At 62.0% G+C, this 27,449-nt stretch overlaps 4 protein-coding genes across 9 annotated transcripts; 1 reads left to right on the forward strand and 3 right to left on the reverse strand.

Annotated features, from left to right (window-relative positions):
* Nucleotides 1-24: 24 nt before the first annotated feature.
* LOC121347947 (glutactin-like) lies at nucleotides 25-1,913 on the reverse strand. The gene is made up of 3 exons (XM_041427006.1): nucleotides 1,881-1,913; nucleotides 1,049-1,484; nucleotides 25-266 (listed from the first exon to the last, which is right to left on the reverse strand). The coding sequence occupies exons 1-3, from the start codon at nucleotides 1,911-1,913 to the stop codon at nucleotides 205-207; spliced, it is 531 nt and encodes a 176-aa protein (XP_041282940.1). The 3' UTR covers nucleotides 25-204.
* Nucleotides 889-5,471, forward strand: SMPD2 (sphingomyelin phosphodiesterase 2). Of its 5 annotated transcripts, none has more exons than XM_041427054.1 (11): nucleotides 889-948; nucleotides 2,036-2,209; nucleotides 2,647-2,743; nucleotides 2,826-2,902; nucleotides 3,103-3,196; nucleotides 3,285-3,374; nucleotides 3,701-3,783; nucleotides 3,972-4,104; nucleotides 4,176-4,280; nucleotides 4,387-4,543; nucleotides 4,744-5,471. In XM_041427054.1, exons 2-11 carry the CDS (start codon nucleotides 2,160-2,162, stop codon nucleotides 5,085-5,087), a joined length of 1,230 nt encoding a protein of 409 aa, XP_041282988.1. In that variant the 5' UTR covers nucleotides 889-948; nucleotides 2,036-2,159; the 3' UTR covers nucleotides 5,088-5,471. The 5 variants fall into 5 exon arrangements, with proteins under 5 accessions (XP_041282988.1, XP_041282989.1, XP_041282987.1 ...); XM_041427055.1 differs by having other exon boundaries at nucleotides 895-948; nucleotides 2,115-2,209; XM_041427053.1 differs by lacking the exon at nucleotides 889-948 and adding an exon at nucleotides 1,416-1,754.
* A 148-nt stretch (nucleotides 5,472-5,619) lies between these two features.
* On the reverse strand, nucleotides 5,620-18,876 carry MICAL1 (microtubule associated monooxygenase, calponin and LIM domain containing 1). Of its 2 annotated transcripts, none has more exons than XM_041427050.1 (26): nucleotides 18,478-18,876; nucleotides 14,098-14,327; nucleotides 13,747-14,025; nucleotides 12,873-13,080; nucleotides 12,681-12,788; nucleotides 12,413-12,511; nucleotides 12,180-12,335; nucleotides 11,874-11,974; nucleotides 11,352-11,609; nucleotides 10,849-10,964; nucleotides 10,640-10,766; nucleotides 10,303-10,375; nucleotides 9,760-9,910; nucleotides 9,499-9,686; nucleotides 9,285-9,391; nucleotides 9,151-9,201; nucleotides 8,977-9,054; nucleotides 8,470-8,644; nucleotides 8,290-8,372; nucleotides 7,716-8,181; nucleotides 7,503-7,597; nucleotides 7,240-7,338; nucleotides 7,022-7,115; nucleotides 6,845-6,944; nucleotides 6,674-6,747; nucleotides 5,620-6,569 (listed from the first exon to the last, which is right to left on the reverse strand). In XM_041427050.1, exons 3-26 carry the CDS (start codon nucleotides 14,005-14,007, stop codon nucleotides 6,439-6,441), a joined length of 3,399 nt encoding a protein of 1,132 aa, XP_041282984.1. In that variant the 5' UTR covers nucleotides 14,008-14,025; nucleotides 14,098-14,327; nucleotides 18,478-18,876; the 3' UTR covers nucleotides 5,620-6,438. The 2 variants fall into 2 exon arrangements, with proteins under 2 accessions (XP_041282984.1, XP_041282983.1); XM_041427049.1 differs by lacking the exon at nucleotides 18,478-18,876 and adding an exon at nucleotides 17,855-17,990 and having other exon boundaries at nucleotides 14,103-14,327.
* A 448-nt stretch (nucleotides 18,877-19,324) lies between these two features.
* Nucleotides 19,325-25,040, reverse strand: LOC121347948 (inositol 1,4,5-triphosphate receptor associated 2-like). The gene is made up of 12 exons (XM_041427007.1): nucleotides 24,919-25,040; nucleotides 24,100-24,146; nucleotides 23,065-23,140; nucleotides 22,807-22,834; nucleotides 22,061-22,201; nucleotides 21,818-21,949; nucleotides 21,432-21,579; nucleotides 20,897-20,949; nucleotides 20,314-20,364; nucleotides 20,131-20,213; nucleotides 19,937-20,050; nucleotides 19,325-19,576 (listed from the first exon to the last, which is right to left on the reverse strand). The coding sequence occupies exons 1-12, from the start codon at nucleotides 25,038-25,040 to the stop codon at nucleotides 19,417-19,419; spliced, it is 1,155 nt and encodes a 384-aa protein (XP_041282941.1). The 3' UTR covers nucleotides 19,325-19,416.
* Between the last annotated feature and the right edge of the window lie 2,409 nt (nucleotides 25,041-27,449).

Here is a 27,449-nt window from a genome sequence, read left to right on the forward strand (position 1 = left end):
GTTCGCCTCCAGTGTATTTATGAATTTCACATGAAGTACTGTTTTATTTTTTTAAAGACTTTGTAAAGCTTACCAGGGTTACAATCACCATTTTTAGAGCTGCGTCAGTCCACAATGTTAAAAATCCATTTTTTTTTATGTATTATATTTTTTGTGTATTTTTTTAATCCAGCTGTGATGGGTTGTATCATATATTTGTTGTGTTTACTGTATCTGTCCAACTTCAAAGAGAGGAGACTGTGGAGCTCCGAGAAAACTACGGTCTGCTGAAAAAAAACCATTAAAATTATTTGTTCATGGGTTGGCTCAAGCACTTCTGAAGTTCATATTTTATTTCTTGGGATTTCCTTCGACAGTCAGGACTATGAGAGGTGCCATGTCCCATGTAACCCCTTGGCTGGGACCCCAATTCTGGGTACCAGGATGCTGCATCCTGCTGTGTTTTGCTCTAGTTTGCATCACTGCTGCAGGATTTGCTTGGGAAAAGTTGGGTTGGCCATGGCGGATGCTTCCCCGCGGCATCCCTGGGTTCAGGAACACTTTTAGGGGGTCGCACCCTCCACCACAGGGTGCCGGAGGGGATGCTCTGTCCCACCGCTCACCACCACCCCTCCAAGCCCTGCTCGCGGTGTCTCAGCTGTTGGTCACACACCCCATCCTCCACTCAGGGACACTCGTGTTTCACCAGCAGCCGCTTCCCCCGTCCTGCGAGCCACCCGCACCCCGCTATCCCCCCCGCACCCCATCCCTCCCCTTCCGCACCGCCGGCGCGCCCCGTTACACCCATCCCACCCCGTTACACCCACCACACCCGCCCGGGTTCCCTCCACCCTTCCCGGCCCCATTCACCCCCCCGGCCCCGGTCCCGGTCCTGCCCCTTCCGCCCCGCTCCGCTGCCTGCCGGGACGCGTAGTCCCGCGGCCCCGCGCCGCTCCCGGCCCGCCGCAGGTCCGCTCTCGGCCCCGCTGCTCTCGGCCCCGCTGCTCCCGGCCCCGCTGCTCCCGGTCCTGCTCCTCCCGGCCCCGCTGCTCCCGGTCGTGCTCCTCACGGTCCCGTTCCATCCGATCCCGCTGCTCTCGGTCCCGCTGCTCCCGGTCCTGCTCCTCCCGGTCCCGTTCCTCCCGATCCCGCTGCTCTCGGTCCCGCTGCTCCCGGTCCTGCTCCTCCCGGCTCCGTTCCTCCCGGCCCCGCTGCTCCCGGCCCCGCTCCGCCTGTTGCTCCGGTGCCCTCCCCGCTCCTCCTGCAGCTCCTCCGGTTCCCCGCTGCCGCCCCCGCTCGTCTTGCGGCTCCGCTCTTCCTGTAGCTCCGCTCCTCCTACTGCTCCGCTTGCCCGCTTGTCCCGCTCCCGTCCCCGCTCTCCTGTTTCCTGTGTCCCCGCTCTCCTGTGTCCCCGCTCTCCTGTCCCCGCTCCACCTGTTGCCGCTGTCCCGCTGCCGTCCCGCAGCCCTCGGGGAGCGGGGAGCGCCCCCGGGGGCTCGGCCTCGCTGGCAGCCGCCGGCATTAATTAACGCGGCTCAGGAACGGGATGAGCCCGCCGGGGAATCCCGCCGGGGCAGGCAGAGCTCGGCTGCCCGCACCGCTGTCCTGGAGCTCCGGGGCTGCTCTTTTTAGCTTCTAAACCGGAAATTAGACAATCGCACGGGGTCAGGCAGGGGGGAAGCGGAGCTGGCGGAGAGCTGGGGCTGCTCCGGAGCTGCTGGCTCCGCCGGGGTTTGGGGTCCCGAGAAGGATCCGTGGGCTTCCCGAGTGGGGAGGTGCGTGATTGTGTTCCGTGGCCGTGCATCGCAGCTCCACTTTGAACCCAGGATGAAAGTCCATCCTGGAGCACAACTCACTGACAAGGCAGAGGGCTTGAGCCCTGTAGCCCATCCCTGGCCCACCGGTGTCCCCAGCCACTGGATGTAGGGTCCCATGGGTGCTTTGGGTACATGGGTCCCTGTACGGGGACAGTTTAGGGTTCGGGGTGGTCCTTGTGTGCAGGAAAGGCCCTGGAGCACCCCAAGCATTTTTCCTTCCTTCCTTTGCCTCGGCTCAGCCCTTCCGCCTTCCCAGCCTGGCTCCTTGGCTCTGTCCTGCAGCCTGCACTGGCTCCCACTCCTGCCCGCTCCCTGCAGGTCCCCGCTCTGCCCGGCGCTGCCCACTGACCCCACAGAGCCGGGATGGAGGGAGAGCCCACCCTGCGCCTCCGTGTCTTCAACCTCAACTGCTGGTGAGTCCAGGCTTGGCCAGGTCCGTGCCAGGCTGTGTGTGGAGATAGGGGCACCACAATGGGGGGAGGGGTCCCACCTTGGGGTTAACTTTGTGGCCCCTTCATTTTGGGGTCACACCACTCTCTCTGCCCCAGAGGGTCATGAGGTGCTTGGCTGGGTAGTGCCTCCCGTCCCTTCCGTGCTTGTTAGCCCCAGAAAAACGCCCCATTTGCACCCCAAGCTGCCTCAATTCTGCAGGCAGGAGAAGCTGTCCCCAAACAGCCTCCCTGCATCTTGTCCCTATGTCCTCACACAGCCCTTTCCCCTTGCCATCTTTCCCATTTGCTTCTGCTGGTACTGGAGCCCTGTTTCTCTCCCTCATTTCGGGTCACAATGGCCCCAAGAGCCCTCATGACCCTGTCCCCACCAGGCTTTGACTGTCACCCTTCCCTGGCAGGGCCATCCGCTACCTGAGCAAGCGGCGGCAGCAGCGCGTCCGGCTCATCGGGGACACGCTGCGCCAGGAGGGCTTTGACCTGGTGCTGCTCCAGGAGGTGAGGGCAGTTGGAGCCAAGCGCCCATTCCCAGCCTGGGAGATGGGCATGACTGTTCTCAGCCTGTCCGTCTGTCCTCCAGGTGTGGAGCGAGCAGGACTACAGTGACCTGAAGGTGAAACTAGCAGGCTGTTATCCCTTCTCCCATTACTTCCGCAGGTGAGAAGGGCAAGGTCAGCCCCCCGGGGCTGTCTGTGGGGGATTGTCTGTGCAGAGATTGCTACAGGTCCTCTGTTGCTGTGGGACACCCCATGCCTGGGCAGTGGAGTGCCCACAGGAGCACACTGGGATCCGGGAACCTGGGGCTAGGGCGAGGCAGAGGTTTTGGGGTCTCCTCACTGTGCTTCTTCCCTCCACAGTGGGGTGATCGGCAGTGGCCTCTGCGTCTTCTCCAGGTTCCCCATTCTGGACACGCTCCTCTACCAGTACTCACTGAATGGGTACCCCTACATGGTAAGTGGGGTGGGGGGCACGTGGCACCATGGTGTCCATCCCCACAGAGCCTCGGTAGCCCTGACCTGCCCTTTTTCCCCTTGGGCAGCTCCAGCACGGGGACTGGTTCTGCGGCAAGTCCGTCGGTCTCGTCATTATGAAGATCTCAGGGATCATCTTCAACGTCTACGTCACCCACGTGAGCAACCCAGGGAGGAGCCCAGCATGGGGGGAACAATGGGGAGGAGGGGAATGAGTGGCCATACTCCTGTTTTACTGTTCCCTTGCTTTAACCCTGCTCTCCACCCTCTGCCCTGGACTATGCACTGATTTAATAAAATATTGCTTGGGGCAGGGACCCCTAACTTGGTTGTGCACTGGGGTGAGCATCCCATGCTCTCCCGAGTGGGGGTGAAATAAAGACAGAGGTGTTGGCAGGGGCTGTTTGGAGGGGTTGGGTGGGTTTGCAGGGAGCCTGGGAGCAGGGCAGGAGTCACAGCCCCTTTGCTTTCCCTCTCTCTCCAGCTGCACGCCGAGTACTGCCGGGACAAGGACGCCTACCTGCCCCACCGCCTGGTGCAGGCCTGGGAGCTGGCACAGTTCATCCGGTGAGCAGCCGTGGGGTGTCCCCCTGCAAGCCCCCAGGTCACCCCTGCCCCTGGGGCTTGCACTGCAGAGAGCTCCCATTTACACCAGTCCCAGTCAGGAATAAGGTGGAGCAGCACTGGGCAGGTCCCAGTCACTCCAGTCGGGTGCCAGGCAGGGCAGGCAAGGACAGCCACCCCTGTCCCCACAGACACACCTCAAAGGCAGCAGATGTGGTGCTGCTGGGAGGGGACCTGAACATGCACCCTGAAGATGTGGGCATCCGGCTGCTGCGTGGCTGGACGGGGCTGCAGGACGCCTTTGCTGAGGCCATGCACTTTGAGGTGAGCTGAGGGGCTGAGAGGGGTGCCAGGGCACACCAAGAGCCCCCAGCTCAGCCAGGCTCTTGTCTCAGGGCTGTAAGAACGGCTGCACCCTTGTCCCTGACAACTGCTTCACTGACAAGGCAGAGCTGCTGCCCTTCCCGCTGGGCATCCGCATTGACTACATCCTCTACAAGGTAACTACGCTGACTGCATCCTCTACAGGGTAACAGGAGTGTCTGCCCGCCAGCTGTGAGTGCTGGGGGTGAGGCACTGCTGTGACCCCCTTGTCCCCTCCCCCAGGCCATCTCCAGCTTCACGGTGAAGTGTGAAGAGCTGAAGACCACCACGGGGCGAGCCCCAGGCGTGGACATCCCCTTCTCAGACCATGAAGCTGTGATGGCAACACTGCACATCCAGAGGCAGGGACAGCCTGCAGGTGCCACCCTCGGCACAGCTGGTGAGTCAGGGGGCTGCTGCCAGCATCTGCTGTGTGCTGGGGGCTGGTGGAGTTGGATGGAGCTCTTTGGGGATGTTGTGGTGCTGCTTGTGGAGGGCTGCAGAGCACTGGGGATGGGGAGAAGGGTATTGGGGTGCTATGAGGGGGTGTAGGGATGGTACGTGGGGGTCCCACCCTGCTGAGGGCCGCTGTCCCCACAGACCTGGCACTGGCAGACGTGGTGACAGAGGCACGGACAGAGGTGGGCGTGGGGCTGCAGGCGGCGCGGCGGCAGCGCTACTCCTCGGGCAGGATGGCCGTGCTGGCCCTGCTGCTGCTGCTGCTCCAGGCTGCAGCTGCACTGGCCACACTGGCTGGACTGGGCACAGAGCAGCCCTTCCCCAAGCTCTCCTTCTGCCTGCTGGCCTTCCTCGCCCTTGGCGTCCTCGTCCTCACCACCGGCCTGCACCTGTTCCACACCATGGAGGTGAAGATGCTGCACGGCACCGAGGACCAGATGTGGATGGTGCTGCGGGCCCTGCAGGAGCGTCCCAGTGAAGGCTGAGCTGAGGCTCTGGGTGTCCCACAGTGTCCCCTTGCCCACACCACGTCCCCTTTTTCATCCTTGTTTTTAGCTGACTTCAGGTCTTAGTCGAGCAGCACTGCAGCCAATGCAGTAGTGCAGATTTGGCAGCTGCCTCTGGGTGAAATGAAGGTTTTTGGGGTAGATTTATTGCATTGACCCCTGTGAGAACCACAATGGAGGCATATTTTTATTGATGTCTTTTTAAATACACTCTTTTGTACATGGAGGGACCCACTGGCCTGGCTGGAAGGCTTGAGACACTGAGGCTCCCCTTGCCTGGGGTGGCCTCAAAGTTTACACTGGTGGCTGTTCTGGCAACCAGTCCTGACTGATGGAAAATAAAGGCAATATTTTAATCTTTGGCACCCGGTCAGGGGGGCTTTATTTGAAGGGAGGGGGTTTGCAGCAGGGTTGTAGGGCTGCTACAAACACAGGGAGGGTTGGAGGAGGTGCTGAGGGGAATGGCAGGATGAGGGCTGAGCACAGGGTGGTGTTGCTAAGAGAGGAACCTACGCCTGGGACCCCCATCCCAACACATCTGGGCTGCCATGAGCACCATTTGGCCACAGAGGCAACAGCCAGGGACTCCAGGGGCATCTAAGGCCAGCGTGGCATTGCCAAGCAGAAGAAATCCCAAAGGGGCAAGGAGGGCACAGCCACTGGTGTCCCTTGTCCTCGTCCTGAGCACAATTCCCATGGGAGCTCCTGGACAAAAAGCCCTTCCCTGGCCCGGGGGCTTCACGGTAGGGTTCTGACCCTGGTTTCCTGCAGCAGCTGGGGACAGCATGGACGTGGCATCCAAAAGCAGTGGTGCAGAGCAGCTGAACCAGCCCAGTCTGTCTGTCACTGGCCCCAACTTGTACAGCCAGATGTCCCTTGAGATGAACAGTCCAGATGGGCATGGATGCCCTCAGCTGGGAAGGATGTCCCAGGGTGGCTTCGAGGGACCATTCCTGAAGGTGCCCCTGCACAAATGGCATCTGCCTCTGGTGGCCAGTCCCTCCTTGCTGCTGGGAGCCACCACAGCCCCCTTTTGCAATCCCCTGCAAGTCTTGTTTTCCAGGCAGCACAAGGCAAAGGCACTCCAGCCATGCACAGGATGCCCTCTCAGCCCCCAAGGCTGAGTGCTTCTCACATGGGCATCCACCAGCGGGTCTGGCCCCTCCGAGACAGATTTGGCAAGCAGGGAGCTGGATTTGCTGTAGCAGCTGCTGGCACCTGGGGCATTGCCACCTCCAGAGGTAGCTCAGGGTGGTGCTCAGCCCAGGACTCACTCACTCACACTCTGCTGGTCCCTGGGGAGGACCTGGTGGCCCCGGGGCCGTGCGGGTCAAGCCCGCAGCTCACTGAGCCGCTTCTCCTCCTGCAGCTGGATGAGGACATTCCGCTTATTCACCACCTCCACCAGCTGCTTCAGGATGTCCTGCTCAGCCTTCTCATCCTCAGGTGTCTTCAGGGCATCTGTGGGAGCAAGGGGCCAGAGTAGAGGTGGGAAGGCCACAAGCCCTGACCTGCTCCCTGCACCGTGCAAAGGGATCCTCTTCCTGGCACGTGCTGGCACTCACCCTCCTTGTTCATGTAGCTCCGGAGCTTCTCGTCAAGCTGACACTGCTGCTCCTCCAGCTTCAGTTCCTGCACCCTGTGGGAAGGAAAAGGGTGTGCTGGCTACTGGCTTGGCAGGGGATTGGGGTGAGCTGAGCCCCCACAGCGACCAGGGAGCATCCCCCAAGGCTCACGCGATCATCAGGTCCGACTCCTCGCTCATCAGATTGTTCTTCTTCTGGACCAGGTACAGCAGCTGGTTTGTCCACTGTGTCTGCTGGTCAGCCAGGCTCTCTGCAGGACAGGGGAATGGTCAGTGGGATGCAGACCCTCACTGCAGGGTCACAGTGCTCTGTCCACCCTGGCTTTACCATTCTCATCCCGGAGTAACTTCTCCAGCTTGATGCCCTGCTGCTCCAGCTCCCGGAACGTCACCTCGATCTCCTCCAGCCGCCTCTGGATGGCCTGTAAGAGAAGGGCAGCACTCACCTGCAGGCCAGCACCTGCCAGCACGTGGCCACCAGCAGCAGGACAGAAGGGACAGGGCGCAGTGCCACGCTGGGGACCTGGCTCTCCCCTCTGGGGTTACCTGGGCTTTGCAGAACCTCTTCATCTGGGACTCCCTGGCCCGGCGGGCCAATGTGCGCTTCCAGGTGGGGAATTTTTCCTCTTCCCTGGGGTCTGGGTACTGTGAAAGGATGGTGGCACGGGCAGGGGGGTCAGTCCCTGCATCAGGCACCTCCTGCCTTGGCAGCCACAGCTGAGCCAGACCTGATGCCTCTGTGAGAGGAGCAAGAGCCCCAGCTGCCACCTGTGCTGGTGGTGCCACCATCACTTGGGGAAAATCCTCACCAACTCTTTCACGATGCCAAGGCCTGTGTCCTGCTCCTCCTCTTTCCCCTCCTCCTCCTCTTCCTCGCCCTCCTCGCTGTCACTGTCCTCCAAATCTGCCCAAGAAAAGATCTGTTTCAGGCTGGTTCCTCATGAGCAAGATGTGGGATACAGTAGGGTCCAGCAGGGACTGAGAGCTTTGCTCATCTGGACACTCCAGTTTGTACCACCTACCTTTCTCCATGTCAATTTTCTCCTCCTCCTCCTCCTCCTCCTCCCAGGCGCCTTGTCCCCGCCGCAGGGCAGGGAGGGCCTCGGGTGCTGCTGGGAGCCGCAGACGAGCTGGCTTCACTGGAGGCTCGGGCTCTGCTTCACTGGTGAGGTTCAGCGTGGACAGACTGAGCTTCTCCAGCGGTGTAAGGACGATCTTCCTCCTGCCTCCGCTCTCCTCACCCTCCTCTGCTGTCCCTTGGGGTTCTACTCTGGGAACCTCCTCTTCCCTCACATCCCCCCCAGGCTGTGCCAGCAGCTCCTGCTCCTCCATGTCACCAGTATCCGCAGTGTCCTCAACGTCCCCAGGCTCTTCCCCTGCCTGTGGGGCTGCTGGGGTGGGCTCAGGTGGACTGGGTGCCCACTCCATGGGGGACACACTCGACCTTCCAGCATCTGAGGGCGGGTGGGCAGCAGCAGCATCAGCATCCTACAGCAGAGCAGAGCAGAGGGGTGATGCAGCACAGGGCCACACCCAACCACCCCCCTAAACATTCAGCCTTTCCTCCATCACCTACAGGGCTTTAGGGTGATTTACCCCATCAGGCAGCGCTGAAGCCTCATCCCGGGGCAGATCCATGCTGGCTGGATTGGGGTAGTGCAGCGAGCAGTAAAAATTACCTGAGGGGAGAGCAGGGAGGGGGGTGAACTCATACGACAACCTGCAAGGTGGAGAAGCCGTGCCCCAAGCATTCCCTCACCCCAAAAGCTGCCTCACCATCCTCCTCGTCGAAGGCGTAGTCGCCCAGGCGCAGCGTGGCCCCGCAGCGCCGGCACTGGAAGCAGCCGCGGTGGAAGAAGCGTCCCTCGGCGCTGGCCCGCTCCACGATGTACACACGGCGCCCGCAGAAGTAGCAGGCGTCGCTGTTCTCCCCCGTCCTGTCCCTCGGTGGCTGCGGGGGGAGAGGACAGGCAGGGCTGGCAGCGGGGGACTGGCACCCACCCTGCCCCGTGGCTGTGCCAGCAGCCATGGGGGCACGGGCAGGGCTTTGCCCCTCTCGCAGCGCTGGGTCTGGGCGCTCGGGATGGGTGAGGGAGTGGCAATCTTGGCTCCGGAAAACCAGTTGGGTCAGGAAACAGGCAGGGAGGAGCTGGGAACCTGTGGGCGTTCGCTTGTGCAGCTCTGGTCCCGGCCCTTGGCTTGGCCCTGCCAGCCCCTGGTGCCCTCATGGTGCCCCCCTGCCCTGAGCTGGACGCTCCATCCCAAGGTGACACAAGGACCAACCTGCCCTGGGTCCATCACGGTGGCTTGTGGCAGCTCGTGGGCACTGTCCGGAGTGTCTCCATCCAGCCCCGTGTCCAGCTACAAGTGACCCAAGGGCAGGGTCAGCCCCCCACTCTCCCCCCAGGACAGCTGCACCCCAGCAGGGCCCCCTTGGGGCACCTGGGGCAGACCCACCTCAGCGTCCCTGCGGCTCCTCTTGGCCTCACTGTCCTTCTGGGCACCGTCCTGCAAACCCAAAGGGGGCGGTCAGGGTGGGGAGTGTGACAGGGTTTTGGTGTGCCATGAGGGTGTGGCTGGGGGTCCCTCACCTGGGTACGTTTGTGTGCCAGGTTCCGGCTCTTCTGCAGCTTGCTGAGGAAGAGGATGGCCCCTCGTGTGCCAGGGGGAGACAGTGGCTTCTTGCTGACCTCCACCTCTGCACAGGACATGGCCATTTTGGTGGGACCCACCCAGCAAAGAGGAGAGCACCCAGCCAGCCCCAGTGCAGCTCAGGATGGAACAAATCCCCCCAAAATCTCACACCTGGAGAGGTCCCAAAAATTTGATAGAAGTGGCTAAGGTAGGTGATGAGGTCCAGGCAGTCAGGCTCTGTCAAGGTGGCCATCTCAGCACTGGAGAGGACAGGCTGGATGCCCAGCTCCTGCTCTGCCACGTCCAGCACCATCTGGTGGGTCTGAATGGCATCCTGGGGGTCCACAGAGTCAAAGTCCCTGTGGGGAGACACGGCTGCCATCAGGGTGGGCTGGGCAGGGTGGAGGGTTCTGGGGGCTCCCAGGCACTCACAGCAGGTCGGGGCGGAAGCGGTGGATGAGGGCACAGAGGGCCAAGCCGCTGGTCCAGGAGGTGCTGAAGTTGGTCACGGCCACGCCAGGGTATCCAGCTGTGCTGGCCTGGCACCAGCTCAGCAGCTCTTCACACACAGCTCCAGGGGCCACTGGGGAGGCAGAGACAGGGGACACCCCCCCAGTCCACCTCCTGCCTCAGACTTCATGATTTAAGAGGAAATGGATCCCATGGGAGCAACCTGAGACACCCCTCTGTCCCCCATAGCCATCCCCAGCAGTCTCAATGACTATGTTGAGAAAGCATCTGTCAATATTTCATGGCTCAACATCTGTGCAGCCTGGAGGGACACAGCCTCCTCCCCAGAAGGCAGCAGGGGCCTGTGTCCCCACAAGCAGAGGGGATAGAAACCATTGGTGTCACCAGCACAGCCTGCTGGACACAGGCCAGGGTGCAAGAAACAAGGATGGGGAGGAAAACCAGGGCAGTAGCCACTTGGGCATGGGCTGCTGGAAGGGATGGGGCAGGACTGGTTGCTCCTACCCGTGCTGAGCCGGTTGTCGCTCTTCCTCTTGTGGTCCACCTCCACCATGCCCACGAGGTAGAGGTCCTTGACCTGCCAATGGGGACATGCCAGTGGTGGGTCACCACCAATGACACCATGCAGGAAGTGGCCCTGGCAAAGGGGACACCTGGACACCTCCCCAAAACCCTCCAGAACCCTCTGCCATCCACAATGAGCAACACATCCAATGTCCTGTGCGCTAACAGCTTCAGTCTCACACCCTTTGGGGACAGGGGACTGGGTAAATTAGTGTCACCCTGACAGCCAGGGAGGCTGTGCTGGCTGGCTGTCCCACGGCAGGACCTGGCCAGGTACCTGGCTGGCTTTGATGGCCTGCAGGTTGATGTTGGGGTAGCGCGTGGCCGGGTCGATGCCGTACTGACTGACGTTCTTGTTGGTGTTGTCCGGGGATGTCTGCGAAAGGCGCTGGTAGATGCTCTCCCTGGGTGCAAGGGACAAAGCTGGTGTCACTGCTGCCATCCCCACGTGCTCCAGACCCTGCCCAGCGGGGTGGGGACACTCACCTCTCGGCCAGCACCTCCAGCGGGGGCGTCCCGGCCGCCCACCGCCGCACCATCCACGCTGCGTCGAAGGCGGCGAGGAAGCCCCTGGCCACCCCGGTGCCCAGCGGCCAGAAGGGCTGCAGAGGGAAAGGCAGAGCTGCAACTGGAGTTGCATGGCTGGTCGGGGCAGCTGGGAGGAGGCTGGCAGCTGTCAGGCTTGGCCAGGGATGAAAGAGGGAGCGGCGGCAGGACACGCACGGAGAGGAGGGGTGGCCATCTCCTCCCCAGCCAGCGCAGCTGGGTTTGGGGACAGCTGGGCTGCTCCTCCATCCTGAACCAACCCCAAATCTCCGGTGGGGCTGGAGAAGGGGATAACCTCCCCAAAACATGCCACTGCTGGGAGCCTGCCCAAGGATGGAGCGCACTGGGCAACTGGGATGAGAAGCACTTGGTGGGGGAAATATATTGCAACCAATGCATCTTGCAAGGAGAGGGAAATGGGGACATGAGGGGGAAGCTCTCACCTCCACCAGGCAGTCGCCCACCAGCCCCAGGAGCACACGGCTCCCGTTGTGCTCCCGCACCAGCGCCGCGTTCTCCGAGCGCGTCATGCAGGTGAAGTCAAACATGTCAACGTCAGGCAGGTCCCGGTGGTTGAGGGCAAACTCCAGTTCGGGCAGGCAGTAGTTGGTGGAGAAGTTGGCAGCTTCTTTGGCATAGCTAAGGAGGGCATCCCGGTTCACGTTGTCCGGGGCCAGGAGGCTCTCGATGTCCGCTTTGTCCTGTGGGGATGGGGTGAAGCTGACTGGGATGTGGGAGGTGATGTTTGTCCCTCAGCCCAAGGTTTGTCCCACAGCTCTAGGGTGCAGCTGTGCCACTGCGCTCTCAGTGTCCTGGAAGGATTTTTCCCTGTGGAACAGGCGACAGCTGCTGCAGCCCCTACCACCCCAGGCAGTCAAACCAGCATCCACAATTTGCATCCCACTTGCAAGGCTTTCAGCTGCCCATTGATGTGAGATCCCAGGGTCAGATCCTGCCCTTCTCACCTGGAGGATGACCCCCTTCTTGAGCAGGCTCTGCTTCTTGGCCGTCATGACGAAGTAATGAGTGTCATCCTTGTAGTACACGATGTTTTCCAGGTCAATGCCTGGTGATAGGGAAGGGGCTGAGCCAAGGCCACAGGGTGTCCCAGCACTGGGCTCAGACACCAAACGTCCCCTGCAATGGGGCACCACGTGGGGACATGCACCCCATTACTGGGGACATCCTGGGGCTGAGCCTCCAGCTCCCTCAGGAGGGGCAGGAGCCCCCAACACCCCACATGTGAGGGTTGGGACCACAGGACCACTGACCCGTTTTGTTGTAGAGGTTCTGGAAGAACTTCTGGTTGTAGATCCGGGCCACGCCGCTGATCTCAGCCACCTCCACCTCGGCCCGGCTGTGGCGGTTGATGAAGTTGGTGGTGATGCCAATGGCCAACTTCCCACGCGTCTCCTTCCGCTTGAACCCTGCGGGAGGGGAGAGGCGTGAGCCCCCACCCAGCCCCCCATATTGGTCCTGGGGTCCCAGGGACACCTGTTGTCACCTTCAGGGACAAATTTGCCACCGCCAGCTGAGATGAGGACGTTGAACTCGTAGTGGGTGAGGGGAGAGGAGCTGGGCTGCAGCACAGCCTGCCAGCCACCTGCAGGGAGAGGGGTGGTCATCAACGTGCTGGTCCCCAGGGAGCTGCATCTCATTCCCCACAAAAAGACATGCCCTGGGCTAGCAGAGCGACTGGGAGGATCAGAGTGACCACCCACAGCCCTGTCCTTGTCCCCAGGAATGCCACCCACCCTGCAGAGATACCATACCTGCCTTGCCCGTGGGGGGAACAAGCCCCTCGAACCGCACATTGGTGTGCACCTCCACCCCCAGAAGCAAAGCCACCTTCAGCAGGATCAGCTGGAGCTGCCGGATACCTGGGAAGGGAGGGAGAACCTCAGGGCTGCCCCCCTGACTGCTGGGACTCCCCACAGCCAGCCTGGGCCCCCCTTAAAACTCACTGATGTGGTCCAGCGTGCCGGTGCAGAAGCGCCCGTAGAACTTCTTGGCGCCCAGCGCGCGCAGGTCGTGGATGGTGAAGGGCCAGAGGTGCAGGACGTTGTTGCGGGAGAAGGAGTCGCGCTTCTCCAGCAGCACCACGCGGGCACCCAGCAGCGCCAGCTCGATGGCCGCCCGCAGCCCGCAGGGGCCAGCGCCCACCACCAGGCACTGCCACGGCACGGCACGGCACTCAGGAGGGTGGGCAGCCCCCAAGCAGGGTTGGGGTGAACCCCCCGGCACCTCCCCGCCTGCTGGGTGAGGATCTGGCCCTCCTCAGATTCCCTTGTTCTGCCTGATTCTCCCTGCAAACTGCGTGCCCCCCACCCCCTGAACCTTGCCTTCACCCGGGGCAATGGCAGCAATTACAGCGTTGGGTGAGATAAGGTGCAGGTCTGCTGCAGCCCTGACTGGGTTTGGTCTCCTGACAGCTTCTGCACAGGGATGGGACAACGGGGCACAGCAGGCAGGACAAAAGCCATCACCTGTGGGACGGGGTTAGGGTTATATCCCCTAGGGGACATCCTACTTGGCATGCTCCTATCTCCCAGAAAGGGCTTGACAGTTCCCTCAGCCCTGCCATGGGATGTCCCCAGTGAGAGGCAGCTGGGAGGAGGAAGGACGCTGCTGGCTGGGTGGCACTGAGGTGGCATCATGCCACGGGGAGCTGAGCAGTGCTAATTAACATCCTGTCCCATTAAACTCCATCAACCTCCCGCCTGGCACATCCTGCATCCTCCTGGGATGAGAGCCAGAGTGTCCCAGGGGATGTTCTCACCCAAGACAAGGACACAGGGCAGGGAGAGACCCAAACCCCTCACCCCACACCCCGGTTACCTTGGTGCCAGCACAGGCTGTGCCCTGGTTGTAGTCCTTGTGCCCAGCCTTCTTATCCAGCTTGCTCCACAGGGCCTTGGCATTCCAGTAGTTGAGGGCAGCCTTGAGGCCGTGGTAGAGCTGCAGCCCACTGCCCTGCAGCCCCAGCTGCTGGCAGAGCTCCAGGAAGCAGCCCAGCACCTCCCGGCACTCCCCGGCACGCAGGAACCTCTCAAAGATGGCATGGGCCGGGTTGCCCGGCTCGTCGGCCGGCACGCTCATCCCGTGTCACCCAGGGGCCTGGCAGAGGGACAGCAGAGGTCAGCAGGGAGGGGACCCTCCTGGATCCCCACCCCAAAACACATCCCGTACCAGACCTGGCGTCTCAGTGCCAGGTTTCGCAGCTGCAGGTGCCGCTGGGTGGTGACGGCGCTGCCAAAATTGGCACTTTGTGGCAGCAGCGATGGAACTGTCCCCGGATGCTGCACCCAGAGAGCCACGGTGTCACCCTGCCACTGCCCTCAGAAAACCACGGTGTCACCAGGGCAGGGGATGGGGAGGGCTGAGGCTGCAGTGAGTGGCTTCCTCCATGCAGCAGGTACCTGCAACAGCCAAGAGCAGAGCGAGTTTTGGAGAGAAGACACCACTTCCTTCCTCTGCAGCCTCGGCCTCACTGGGGGGGATGGGAGGGAGCTCCTGGCTTTAGGAATCAGCCACACAGCTGCTGCAGGAACCAGCAGGCCCAGCCCCATGGCCAGAGGGAGCGGGGTTGGATCCATCCCCCAGCTGGAATGGGATGACCTTTTCCCCCACCTCCCCTTCTACCACTCCTGCAGTGGGTGGAAGCAGATTAGCACAGAGGAAGCACCGGTGAGGAAATCAAATAAAAGTCAAATCACCCTACAAGCAGCCCCATCGTGCCACAGAAGCTGTGAGAGAAAGGGTACAGCACATTTCCCCCTAAGCCTCCCAAAACCCCCTACCCCTGGCTTCTCCCAGGGAACCAGTTCCCCTCACTTCTCTCTCCCAACACTGCCCTGAGCACCAGCCTGTGTCCTCTTTCTTGCCATCCCGAGCACCAAGAACAAAATTTTGCCTTTTCCAGCCACTGTGGCCAAGCCCAGGGCTGTGAAAGGCTCCCCCAGCCCAGCAGAGACACGGCAGAGACAAGGGGCTGCCAAGGAGGATCCTCTGGAAAAGCTCGGGAAGACGCAGAGCTTCCACCTTTGAACCGCAGCTCTTTGCCCTCCGGCCGCCGAGTGTCACCGTGGGCACGTGGCAGCACCCGGAAAGTGGCAGTGGGACAAGGATGTCGTGAATAAATTAGGCAGCCCGCAGGAGGAGGGGGCTGGGGGTGTGCGGAGAAAGGAGTTACTTAAGCGCTTAAATTTTGGCTGGAAAGGCCGTATTCTGGCTGGATTTCTGGTTCAGCCTCGCTCAGGACTTTCCCGACAGCAGAACTTGCAAAAAAAAAAAAAAAAAAAAAAAACCCAAAAAAATAAAAACCAAACAAAAAAACCCCCTTGTGCTTTGCAAAGCAGTTCTGCAGGTCACCTTCCCTCCAATCACTTCTGCAGGTCACCTTCCCTTCCAGCATCACACTCAGGAAATCCGGGCATTTTAACCCCTTCCTTCCTGGGCAGACGTAGGACAAGGCACCCAGCGGGGCACAGCAGGGGCTGGCACACACTGGAGTGGCAGCGTGGGGACAGAGGACATGGCCCGTGCACTCACGACAGGCCTGTGAGAGCTGAGGACAGAGTTCTGCTCCTCCTCTGAGCGCTGCTAACGACACAGGATGTGGCTGGGGAAACTGAGGCAGCGCTGGGAACCTCCCCAGGGAGTTTGCGGTGCTCCCACCCATCCTCGTGCCAGGGAGGCTGCCCAGGCAGAGCTGGCTGCCCCGTGCAGATGGGCTGTCCCCCAGCAGCTCCAGTCACTGCTCTGGCACCTCCAGGGCCACCTCAGCAGCCCCAGGGTGATGGGCAAAGGCAGTGCTCAGGCTGGGAGCATCTACTCCAGCCTCAGCAGCTCCTGGCTCTGGAAAAAGCCCATCTCGGCCTTGATTCCCACTGGATGGGATGCCAGGGGCAGCGTGCTGCCTGGGAAAGCTCTGCAGCCCCTACGCTCCGGCAGGGAGGCTCAGAGGAGGCAGAACAACAAGCCTTGTGTTACACAGTTTCCTACAGAGAGGATTATCCTGCCAGCTCTCTGGCACACTCAAACCCCCTTGAGAACTGCAAGCAAGGTCAGAAACTCCTAGGAAAGCTCAGTTCCTGCAGGCTTGATACAAAACCCCAGCTTCCAGCCCACAAAGGCCAGAGGCAGTGGAGGAGGGCACAGCCTGTGCTAGGCTGCCTCTGGCTCTGCTCCTTCCATCAAAGCCTCTTGCATTTTTTCCCCTAACACTGTTCCTGCAAGCAGCAGGGAGGAGGGGGGGTTGCAGCCAGCCCTGACTCATCTCATGTCAGCTTTGGTTGGCTGCAGAAATGTCTGTGGGGACATCAGCCAGGTCTGAGACATGGGGGCACCCCCGGAGCAGGGACACCCCATCCCGCCCTGTGGGTCAGAGTCTCCCTCTTGCCCTTGCAGGAGAAGCATCCTCTTGGGAGAAGGTGGGGGAAGCTGCTTGGGAGCTCACGTGGTTCCCAGGCACATGGAAATAGGGTGGGAAAGGACACAGCTCCAGAGCTGATGAAAGCTGGGAGGATTGTCAGCAGATCGGCTCGCTGCTGCTGCGCTGGCTCCCAGCATGGATGGGCTGTCCTGGGTCTGGGATCCAGGCTCCCAGCATGGATGGGCTGTCCTGGGTTTGGGATCCAGGCTCCCACCATGGATGGGCTGTCCTGGGTTTGGGATCCAGGCTCCCAGGATGGACAGGCTGTCCTGGGTCTGGGATCCAGGCTCCCAGCATGGATGGGCTCTTCCAGGTCTGGGATCCAGCCTGGACACCATAGGCCAGGCTGCTGAGCTGGTCTGGACCCCAGGAGAGCCCCTCCAGTGAAAGGCCAGGGGTGGATGGAGGGTTTCTTGTGACCACCCAACAGCTGGGCCAAAGCCTTGCTTTCAGCCACCAGCTGAGCTGGGAGGGTGTCAGGAAGGGGTGAAGGCACTGGGAGCCCTTACAAGTGTTATTGTGCTCAGGAGAAACACCCCAGGTGTGGGACTGGGCAGGGAGATCACCCTGGTCAATGCCACAGAAATTTGCCTTGATTTGGGTGGGTTTTAATCCTTGGAGGGAGGGGGAAGCTCTGTCAGCTCCTCTGGTGTGAGGCAGGGATGTGGGTGCATGAGCACACCCCAGCTTTGCAAGGCCCCAGCATGGAGCTGTGGGAGGAAGGGCTGAGGAGAGGGGACAAACCAAACCTGCATTAAGCTTTTCCAGGGATCCACACACCACAGCCTGGCCACGTCCCGGGGAGCCCTGGGCACAGACAACACTTGGGGGGGAGCAAACGTGCCCCCCTATTTTTGCTGCTCAGCCTGTTCCCCTGCCCAGCACCAGCCCACAGAAGGACCTGCCTCTTGCAGCTGAATTTTGGTAAAAAGAGGAAGTCTGGTCACGGCCAGGTTTCACACCCCACATCATTCTCCTCTTCCTACTTCTCCTTTACCCCAACACATCTGCGACAAAGACATCTCCGAGATGATGCACAGGGCATCCCTCATGGAGCTTAGCAAAGCTCTTCCCCATCCTACTCACGGGAGCCCTGGAGGAGGAGGAGGAGGATGAGCAGGGACTGCTCTCCTTCCCCTTTGTCCCGAGGGCAGCAAAGATCAGCGGCTGGAGGGGAAAAGCAGCGAGGATGGAGCAGGGGGGACGCCGCTGCCCCCGGGAGGGGCTGCGGGGAGGGGTCAGCCGGAGAAAAAGCGCTGCCCTGCCACGGAGTGTCCCAGGGACAAGCAGGACACGGGTTCGGGGGGCTGAGCCCTCGCCAGCACGGCGGAATCACCGCTCGGTTTTGTCAGCCCCGTCCCCGCCTTGCGCAGCGATGCTCGCAGCGGGGCGGGCGGAGGGCACCGGAGCTCGGGATGCTGGCACCGAGCGGGGGCACACGGGGCCGGGGGGCAGCAGCGCCCTGACCTCCCCACGCCCAGGATGCTCTGCCCATCCTCACCCTCCACTCACCTCCACAGCCCCTCGGAAGGGGAAACTGAGGCACGGACCGGGGCGCGGGGAGGGACCGGAGCTGGGCGCAGCCGGGCGATAGCGAGCAGGAAACGAGCTCCGGCTCTGCAAGCAGCAGCTGCCGGCCCGGCCCTCCTCTCCTTTGCCCTCCCCTCCTCGGCCTTCCCCTCCCCTCGCCTGCCCGACCCTCCCCCGCGGCCGGGGGGACCCGGGCCGGGCGGTGCCGGGACAGGGGCGGCCCCCGGGCCACCCCTCTTTGTGCCGCTGCGGATGTCGCGCCGGAGGAACGGCGGGACGAGCGGCACAGCGCAACCCCAGCTGGGTTTTTTTTTTGGTTTTTTTTTTTTTTTGGTTTTTTGTATTTTTGCGTGAGAAACCAGACTTTTCGCCGAGCAAACAAAAAAAAATTCGGGTGATGAAACCAAACGGCTTCACACCCTTCCCACTGTGCCGCTGTGCTGAAACCGGCCAGGAGGGTGCTGGGGACACGGCAGGGTCTGGGGGGGGACCCACGGGGGGGGACCCACCCAGTGCCAGCTCCGGACCCCGACCACGAGTGGAAACTTCGGGGATTATTTTTCCATTTCGCCCGTGTGGGGACGGTCCCGGCGGGGTGAGGGTACCTTGGGGCGGGCGGGGGAGCCCCCGGGGGTCACCGAGGATCGCCGCTGGCCGGGTGCTTTTGGGTTTTCTGGTGGCGGTGCTCTCGGGGTGCTGCTGGACATTGGCGGTGTGCTGGGACGAGTGACACGGCCGGGGGGCTGTGACGCACGGGGACAACTTGACAGAGGCTGTGGCCGGTGACTCAGGGGCACGGGGCGAGCTGGCGACCGGGCGTTGCTCACGTCGGTCACCCTGAGTCACCCGTGGCACTGCCGGCGGCTACGGCGAGCAGGGTGAGCAGCCCGGCGCCTCCATCTGCAGCCCCTCCGAGCCTTCCTGGGGATCCTGGTGCTGAACCCCCACCGGGGCAGCTCGGCCGGGCTCTGCTGGTCCCCGCAAAGCCGCTGGCTCCGGGTGGAGCAGTGGAACCCACCCGTGTTTCAGCGGGAGGCTGGGGCGGACACGGAAACGGGGCGTGTGTGTCAAACCGAGCGGTCGGAAAGAGCTCCCTCTGTTTGTGAGCCTGCCGTGGGAAAGGCTGGTCACCGATCTGTGTCCTCCAGCCCAGCATCGTCCCCCGGGCAGCAGCAAAGGGGCGTTAGATGTGAATTACAGCAGGGACTGTGGTGGCACTGAGGGGGATGTGGTCTAAAGAAACCCACGGCCGTAGGCAGCCCGGGCTGTCCCCAGCACAGGGGATGTGTGGGAGCACATCTGCACCCCTCGATGTGCTGAGAACAGGCAACTCACAGCATCAGTGAGAGCTCTGCAGCTCCCTGGTTATATGGAGGTGCCAACCATAGCTTAGATCCTGCCACAGATCCTACCTTAGATCCTAGCCCCTGCTCCGTCATTACAATTCCCCCATTTTTCCTCCCATTTTATTATTCTAGGGGTTTGGTGTTTTAGGACGTGGGGAAGGAGCAGAGATGCCTCTGAGCTGCCCCTCCCTGGTCCAGCTAGGCCTTGGATGATGCTGCAGACTGCACCCGCTGCAGCTCCAGGACACGGACGAGGAGGAGGAAGGCGATGCTCAGGAGAAGCAGCCAGAAGAAAAGCCAGTAGTGCTGTGGGAAGAAGAGCCATGGACGCCACAGCTCCCCTGCAGACCCCTTGGACCTGGGGAAAAGGTGACACTTGTCATCCATGGGGGAGAGCAAATCCCACCTCCACCCCATGCTGCAGACCCCTTGGACCTGGGGAGAAGGTGACCAGGGACACTTGTCATCCGTGGGGGAGAGCAAATCCCACCTCCACCCCATCTGGGGACAAGGGGGATGTTTAACTCGGCCCCAAACCTCACTGCCCTGTTACAAACCCAAGTGAACAAGCCTGAAGAGGGCATGGGCAACATCCCAGCCTTCCACCACTAAATCCCCCAGCCCCCTGCCCAAGTGCTGGGGACCACAGAGAGGCCAGCAGCCGTGGGGGGATGCTGGGCACACGCAGGGTGCTGGGCACACGCAGGGTGCTGCTCACGTCAGCCCAAGCTGCTCCGGCTCCTCGTTCCCTGCGCTTGAGCCTCTGCCATCTGCCTCTGCCACCAGCTTCTCTGTCACGGCGCTGTCCTGGCCCTGTGGCTCCAGCTCTCTCCTGGGGAGGGAGAGGACGGGGTCAGTGCTGTGCCACGTGGGCCAGTGGCAGCAGGTGCCACGGCCACCCAGCGCAGTTACCTCTGGGTGCTGGGCCAGCGCTGGGCCCCCTCGGGCTCCAGGTCACCTGCGGGGGCTGCTCGGCTCTCAGGGCTGGCACCTGGCTGGGCACCCAAGGGGGGAGCATCAGTGGGGACACGCAGCCGCGGTGGCAGCGAGGCTGGGGACACAGCTGCTGGCTGTCCCCACCCAGCAGGTCCTTACCAAGAGCTGCTTGGGGATGACGGCGATGCTGACCCTGCGGCGGGCAGAGCCCTGCAACAGAGGGGCTGGGGGTGAGCCTTGTGCTTCTCACCTCCTCCTTCCCCATCACCTCCCCAGCACAGCCAAGGGACACCACGGGACACTGCCAGCTCCCACTGGAGCTAAGAGGGGAAGCTGGAAAGCCAGGGAAGGTCAAAGCCAAGAGGATTGTGCCTGTCACTACTGCTGCAAGCTGTGCTGGTGGGGCTGCCTGACCCCCTCCCCTGCCTCTGGAGCTATAGGGGGATCAGTGTTGGATACAGCCCAGGCTAAGGGTCTTGCACTACGACCCTGCAATAGAAGGATCTGCCTAAGATCTCTTGCACAGGCAGCCCTCAGCTTGCTGAGCATCCTGTCTGACTACCAACAGCTCTCCGAGGCTGCCCCTGCATTGTTTCATCCCAGCAGATCTTCCCTGCAGCAAGCAGCTGGCTGCAGTGACATTGTTTGGGGACAGGTGGGTGTGTGGGGACAGCCAGGTGAGGGAGGGCAGCAGGGCATGGGGAGGCAGTGGCTCCAAGGCTCCTGAACTGGGACCAGTTACCTGCTGGAAAGTTCTCTTCAGGGGGTGAGGTCTCAGCCGTGGCTCCACATCATCTGAGAGCAAAGAGAAGCTGCCTTACATCATCCCCAGCACTAAGATGTGACAGAAGGTCACAAAGCTCCCTGTCACTGAAAGCTGTCCTGGCCATGTGCTCTGTGCTTGGCACAGGTGGTGCCCCAGGCAGGGGGACCTGGTGCCGTGCCCACAGTGGCACCTGTGGGACTTGGTGCTCAGGAACAGAGCCCTTTTTGTGCAGGGGCCCCCCTGCCCTGCATTCCCAGCTGGGTTATGGCTCTCTGGCTGCCAGCACCTGCTCCCACACTGATCTGCTGTTCCACTGTCCCCTCACAACTGCCACCAGCTGTTCCCTTCACCACGCCACCAGCTGCTCCCCCCTAGCAGCCCTCAACTCACAGCACCACTGGCTCTGTGGTGCAGGTCACACTGACCCCCCAGAGGGGCTCAGGACCGAGCCCTGCAGGGTTGCTGCAGGGTGCCAGCCCTGCCCAGGCCCCGGTGGCAGAGCCCACCTCACCCTGGGTCTCTGCCAGCTGCCGGTTGCGGGAGTTCTGCTGGATCAGGCGCTTCATCTCCTCCAGCTCCGCGTGCTCCCGCTGGTGGTGCCGCTTCAGGTTCTCCACGTGCTGGACCATCACCTCTGCTGCTCGGCTCATCCGGGCCTCCTGCAGCCAGTTGGGATGGGGGATCAGGGCCCCTGAGTCTCTAAGGAGCAGCTCTCTGCCAGTCCCTCCCCGTGCCTCCCCCCAGGCAGTGCAGGTGCATCCCCTGCCCGCTCCCCGGGCAGCTGGATGGATCCCTCGCACCCTGCTGAGCACAAACATGAGGTCAAGGAGGAGGGACAAACCCCAGCAAGCCCAAGGATGAGTCCCCAAGCCTGTGTGTAGCACCTCCATCACTCACCTGGTGCACAGCCCCCAGTTTCTCTGCGGCACTGGTTGCCCGCTCAACGGCTGCTGACAGCACGGCCAGGTTGTGCTGCAGCTGCTGCAGCGTCTCCTTGCAGCCTGCATTGGCGCAGGACCGGCCCAGCCTCTGTGGGGGGAAAGGATGGAGCTGCTGGAGCTGGCACTCTGAGTTGTCCAAACCCCTCTGGGGCTGGGTGATGCCAGCACGTGCCAGCCCCCTGCCCCGGTGCCCACCTACCTCCAGGGCAGCCCGGCACTGCCCCAGCTCCTCCTGGATGTTTTCCTCTGCTGCATCCCGTGCCCGTTTCTCCACCTGCACCCGCTGCTGCAGGGTGAACACGTCGCAGCGAAAAGCCAGGGCGAGGTGGGCAAAGGCTGCCTGCGGGGTGAGAGGTAGAAGGGAAGCCACCAGGGCCACGTGCTGCTGTCCCCAAGGCACAGACAGACCTCCCAGCGTGCCACCAACCAGGGCAGTGCTGAAGACAATTAGCACTTGCCTTGCCCCAGCACCCTCAGGCTGCTGCATGCTGGGGACAGTCCCCTGAGATGCCAGCCCGGGGAGACACGTCCCCCAGGCAGCTGAGCGTCCCCCAGGCAGCTGATAAGACACGGAAATGTTGAGCCCTCCTGGCAGGAGCACACGCCAGGCAGACGCCAGCCCTCGCTGCAGGTCCTGGCTGGTGGCTGAGCCTGACTCAGCCCTGGCACTCGCAGGGAAATTATTTTTATTAGCGAGGCTCCCGCCGCCTCCCCGGCTAAGGGCGCTCTTCGGCAGCTGCAGAGCACTTTGTGGGATTGCCGGGCACGCAGAGGACGGGCTCATGGAAATGCAGCTGCCTCCAATTGCCAAAAGCATCTCTGGGAAAGGGTTGATGAGGTGGCTGCCAGGGGCCTGCGGTGCTGAAGGAGCAGGGCACAGCCAGCACGGTGTCTGTCCTTGTGTCCCCTTTCCCCAGCCCACCCACGGCCCCCAACAGCCCTCACCTCCAGATCCTGCTCGGTCAAAGCCACCCTGCAGAAAGAGAATTGCTGTCAGAGATGGTGGCATCATGGGGGCTGCATGATGAAAATGGCATTGCTCTGCTCCCAGGGGTGCCAGCCACCACGAGGAGTGGGAAGCCAAGTGCCCATTGTGTGGACAGCAACTCTTGTGCAATGGAAAAGGAGGAAAGTCCAATCTCTGAGCCCTGGGACCCCCCTGTCCTGCACCCCCAGAGGGATGCAGGTGCTCACTGGTCTTACCTGTGCAAGCCAAGCCTGTCCAGCACTGAGAGCTCACTGGGGAGGCTCAGCAGCGGCTCCTCCAGGGTTTCTGCACCTGCAGGAAGGCAGTGGGGCCACAAGAGACCCACATGAGGGCTTTCCCTGGGCCTTCCCTCTTCCCTCTGCCCTCCTGTCCTAGCAGGGGGTGCTGCCCCTCTTTTGGAACCATCCCAAAACTTCCCCAGCATCAGGGGGGCTTTGGCTCCTCCCAGGCCAGTCTCCCCTTGCCCATGTCCCCACCAGGGGAGGTGACCCTCACCAGAACATGTTCCCGAGCTCATCCCCAGCTTCTTCAAACCTCCCCCTAAGGGGACCCAGCTAGGATGTGAGATGGGGACTCACCCACCTCCTTCAGTCCTGTCACTGTCCCCAGGGTGCACAGCCTGCTCCTGCACGGCCCTGCCTGGCTCCTGAGAGGCACAAAGCTGCTGTTGGGGCAAACCTCTCCCTGGTGCTGCACAGCACCCCGAGAAGAGCAGCACAGAGGGGCTGGGGGCTTGCCTGAGCCCAAGGAACCAGGCAGGGTTTGTCCCCCACTGTCACCTCCCTCTCACCTCGCTGACTTGCTCCACGCTCTGCTCGCTCCTGGCCAAAACCCCAGCTGGGTGTCCCTGGGGACTGCTCATCCTGCCTGGGGACAGAAAGGCTGCTGGGGGCTGGGCAGCAGGGACCCCTCCCCGGCCTGACACCACTTCAGGAGAGACCCCCCAAAACTGCCACTGGCACTTCTGCAGCCTGCAGGCTCCCAAGGGACGTCAGGTGGCAGGTACCCCCAAAAATCCCTGTGGGATTAAGGGAGCTGGAGCTAAACTGAGCCAGGTCAGGGGGAGGAGGATCCAGTGCAGAGGGTGGGCTGCAGCTGGTGAGGCAAATCCAGGGGATGGGGCTGGGGTCCCAGGGCTGGAAGGGGTTGCAGGCAGGTGCTGCCAGGCCAGGGGACACCCTCCTGCTGCCCAGGGAGGGAGGGTGGAAAACCCACCCTTGTGACCCCATCCCCGCCTGGGCTGCCCTTACCTTCATCCGGAGATGGGGGGAGCCCGGCCAGCTCTGCCTGCTGCTCCCTGTGGAGGGAATCCCGGGTAAACGCTAAAGAAACTCAGGAAGCATCGGCAGCATCCCACTCCCCACGCTGCCCCAGCTCCTTCCGTGGGGCTGCTCCGGACCTGGGTCCTTCCCGAGCATCCTCCACAGCCTGCTCCGTCCCCGTCCCGCTCTGCGAGCCGCCCCCTCCGCTCCTGCCGCCGCCGCAGAGCCCCACAGAGGACCCGGCGAAGCCGTTTCCAGCCAGCAATGAGTCACCAGCCTCAGCACTATCTTCTTTTTTTTTTTTCTTCCTTTTTTTTTTTTTTCGCTCTGGCTGCCAAGCGGACCTCGCTGCGAGCCGGCCTCTTCCAGTACCACAGCACACCCAGAGCCCAGGCAGGCATCATCTCACAGCACAGCACCCCACGGGGATGGCAGACCCCCGTAAAAGTGCACCGGGACAGGTTTATCACCCCAAAACCCACTCCTGGGCGCCAGGAAGTCTGGCAGCTCTGCAGCATCCCTGCTCGTTGGTGCTGATAACAGGTCACCAGTGCCTGGAGACACAGGGGCTGCTGTGCAGAGCCCAGCGCCCAGCTGGGAGAGACTTTGAACCCCCAAACTTTTCCCCCTGGAAGCCGCAGCAGAGCTTCTCCCTCTCCTCCTGGCGAGCCTGAGAGCAGTGGCTGCAGGAGAATTTTGCCACCACTCCAAAACGATGCTCAGTGCCCCTTGCCTGGCACTGCCGTCCGTGTCCCATCCTTGCCGGCACCCCAAGAACCTCTGGGGGGGAGCTTTTTGTGCACATACCTGCGGGGTGAGGGGCTGGGTCGGCAGCTCGCCCTCTGCCGCTGCCGCCGCCGGCGCCCCTGGGCCGGTCCCGGCGGCTCCTCCTCGCCCTGTCCCGGCGAGCTCCCCTCCAGCGCCTTCATCTGGGGCGTGCAGAGGCTCCAGGAGCAGCACACCTATGGTGAGAGACCCGCATTAGCAGCGCGCAGATGGAGAACGCCTCTAAATGTTATATTTTTAAAGCGTTTTCTCACCCAGCAGGAGCTTCGAGCTCCTCTGCTTTAGCGTGGAGGCATCTGCGGGAAAAGAGGTGGGGAGGCCCGCTGGGATTCAGGAGGAGGCTGAAGGGATTTGGGCGGGCATGGAGCGAGGCAAATGGCAAATTTAACAGGGTGGGCTTTCCTGCTTGCCACCCCCATTTCCTTCCCCCAGGGCAATCCTCATTTTGGGTTTGTGGTGCGGGTCAGCTTCTTGGGGGGACGTGGATTTGCAGCAACCCTCTCCTCCCCAGGCTGCAGACACGACAGTCCCTGAGCTCCCAGAGAGACAGATATAAAAGATTTCCAGATATAAGGGGGCTTGGAGAAGCCATTTAAGCTGTTTTACGATGTTTAGAGGATCAGAGAAGGATGCAGGAAGCCCACAAAGTCCCTCTCCCAGCCCAGGGTGAAGTCGCTGTGCACAAGGGGCTGTCCCGGTGCTCATGGACACGCAGATTTAGGACAGAAGGGGAATTTTTTGTCCAAGACAGGAAATTCAGGAGAGATCTAGGGGGACAGGGAGCAGGGACTGCCTGAATTCCCACGTGCCTGTGCAAAGCCTTGGCCAAGCTCAGCTTCGCCCAGCTCCCAGTGCCCGCTCAGCTCTGATGAAGGTGTAAAAAGCAGCGCTTGGCACCTGTCAAAGCCAGCCCGTTTCACACCTATACAGTGGGAATTATCGCCGAAACCTCCACCCAGGGGCTCAGGGCCTCCAGCCAGCAGGGATCAGCCAAACTCATCCCAGCAGCAGCATCAGAGCGCTCTGGAGGGCTGGTCCCTGCTGCAAAGCCCTCAATCCATCACAGCCCCTGCCGGCTGCTGCTTTCCCGCAGCTCCCACAGCCTCACAGACACTCGCTCCTTATCTTGGTGCCACAGATGGAAAAGATACCAGACCCGCAGCTGCTTTAGCACAAGGAACCCCCTGAGATGCCAGACCGGCCTTTCCCTCAACTCAGCGACGACCAAACGCTCCCCGGGACATCTTTACCTGCCTGAGCTCCTCCGGAGCAGCCGAAGGCAGATCCGGGCCCCCAGCTCGGAGCCGGCACTCAGCTCTGCGGGGTCCCCATCAGCCCGGCCGGGCTCGGGGCTCGGGGCTGCGGCGGCCCCGCTGCCTCCGCGGGCACAGCAGCCGCATCTGCGGCAGAAGGAGCAGCCGGGGCCGAGCCCGAGGAGAGAAGCCCTTTAAAGGAGATGCGTGAGAGAGCCCGGGAGCTCCCCGCGCCGGCCAGGGCGGGCGGAGTGGTCCGCAGGTGGCCGGGAAACCTCTGCTGTTGGTGAGGAGCCAGGTCCTGCACCCGCTCCGGGGACGGGCAGAGCGGGAAGCCCCTGTATCATGGTGTTCGGCGATGCAGGGAAGCCGCTCTGCCCAGGACCCCCGTCCCTGCTGCCCCCCTCAGCAGCCCCACCTTCCCCCCGGCCATCCCCCAGTGCCCCAAGCCCTTTGCTCGGATCCATCGCATATCCAAAGCCGCTTTCTTCCCCTAATGAGCTTACAGAGGCTCGGGCTCCACCTTCAGCCCTACCCGGAGCAGCTGCTGCTGCCCCCCAAGCCCAGGGACCCCTTGGGGGCTGCAGACCCCTCCAGCCCTGAGAGGGCAAAGAGCATCTCCCAGCGCCCGGGCAGGCTTTGCCAGAGTGAGAGCGCAGAGTGCAGCCCCCGGTTACAAAACAGGGGTGGTGGAGGTGGGGACCCCTGGCAGAGAGCCCCAGCTTCCTCCCCAGGGGCAGCAAGGCTGGCACCTCCGTGGGGCACACAGAGCCAAGGACACACGGCACCGGTGCCTCTGTTCCCTCCCACAGCCACCAAAAAATCCTCCTTCTGTCCCAAATCTGCAGGTCCACGAGGGAGGGCTCACAGGAGGCAATGCCCCTGCTCACAAACCACCAGTTCAAAGAGCCTCTGAAAGCACCTCACAAAGCACGCGGGGATTTTTTAGGCATTCTTATTTTTAAGCTGGGAGCAGCTAAATCGTGACTGCTAGGCATGGCAGAGGCTCCAGGCAGGAAAAGCAGCCCCGTTCCCCCTCACACAGACCTGTTCAGCGGGGAGGAACCGGAGCCTGCAGGGAGATCTCCAGCCCAGGGGCAGCATGTGGCTGCAGCTCTGTCCCCTGTCCTCCTTCCAGGCAGGTCCCTCGGGGCAGCAGCACCTCCCAGGGCACCCGAAGCTCGAGCTGAACTCGCAGCTCAGATCACAGGGTGGTCATCTGGATTATTCACTGCTTGGAGGAAAGCTGCTCAGGCTGCCACTGACTGCTGCCACTGATGCAGCAAGCTGATTTACAGG

This window comes from Onychostruthus taczanowskii, unplaced genomic scaffold (assembly GCF_017590055.1).
Source record: "Onychostruthus taczanowskii isolate IOZ18803 unplaced genomic scaffold, ASM1759005v1 scaffold97, whole genome shotgun sequence".
NCBI classification, from domain to species: Eukaryota; Metazoa; Chordata; class Aves; order Passeriformes; family Passeridae; genus Onychostruthus; species Onychostruthus taczanowskii.

Excerpts from the sequence above, each read along its gene's own strand:
- SMPD2 (XM_041427054.1), top strand. The coding sequence starts at position 2,160 with ATGGAGGGAGAGCCCACCCTGCGCCTCCGTGTCTTCAACCTCAACTGC. Across the intron at positions 2,903-3,102 it reads TTCTCCCATTACTTCCGCAG|TGGGGTGATCGGCAGTGGCC; the intron begins GTGAGAAGGGCA and ends TTCCCTCCACAG. Across the intron at positions 4,281-4,386 it reads TTGACTACATCCTCTACAAG|GCCATCTCCAGCTTCACGGT; the intron begins GTAACTACGCTG and ends CCCCTCCCCCAG.
- MICAL1 (XM_041427050.1), bottom strand. The coding sequence starts at position 14,007 with ATGAGCGTGCCGGCCGACGAGCCGGGCAACCCGGCCCATGCCATCTTT. Across the intron at positions 9,055-9,150 it reads GGAGCCGCAGGGACGCTGAG|CTGGACACGGGGCTGGATGG; the intron begins GTGGGTCTGCCC and ends GGTCACTTGTAG. Across the intron at positions 6,570-6,673 it reads GAGCTACATGAACAAGGAGG|ATGCCCTGAAGACACCTGAG; the intron begins GTGAGTGCCAGC and ends TTGCTCCCACAG.
- LOC121347948 (XM_041427007.1), bottom strand. The coding sequence starts at position 25,040 with ATGAAGGCGCTGGAGGGGAGCTCGCCGGGACAGGGCGAGGAGGAGCCG. Across the intron at positions 20,950-21,431 it reads GCAGCTGGCAGAGACCCAGG|ATGATGTGGAGCCACGGCTG; the intron begins GTGAGGTGGGCT and ends CTTTGCTCTCAG. Across the intron at positions 20,365-20,896 it reads TGAAGAGAACTTTCCAGCAG|GGCTCTGCCCGCCGCAGGGT; the intron begins GTAACTGGTCCC and ends CCTCTGTTGCAG.
- LOC121347947 (XM_041427006.1), bottom strand. The coding sequence starts at position 1,913 with ATGGGACCCTACATCCAGTGGCTGGGGACACCG. Across the intron at positions 1,485-1,880 it reads TCCAGTGGCTGGGGACACCG|CGAGGCCGAGCCCCCGGGGG; the intron begins GTGGGCCAGGGA and ends GGCGGCTGCCAG. Across the intron at positions 267-1,048 it reads GGATCGGATGGAACGGGACC|CAGACCGTAGTTTTCTCGGA; the intron begins GTGAGGAGCACG and ends GTTTTTTTTCAG.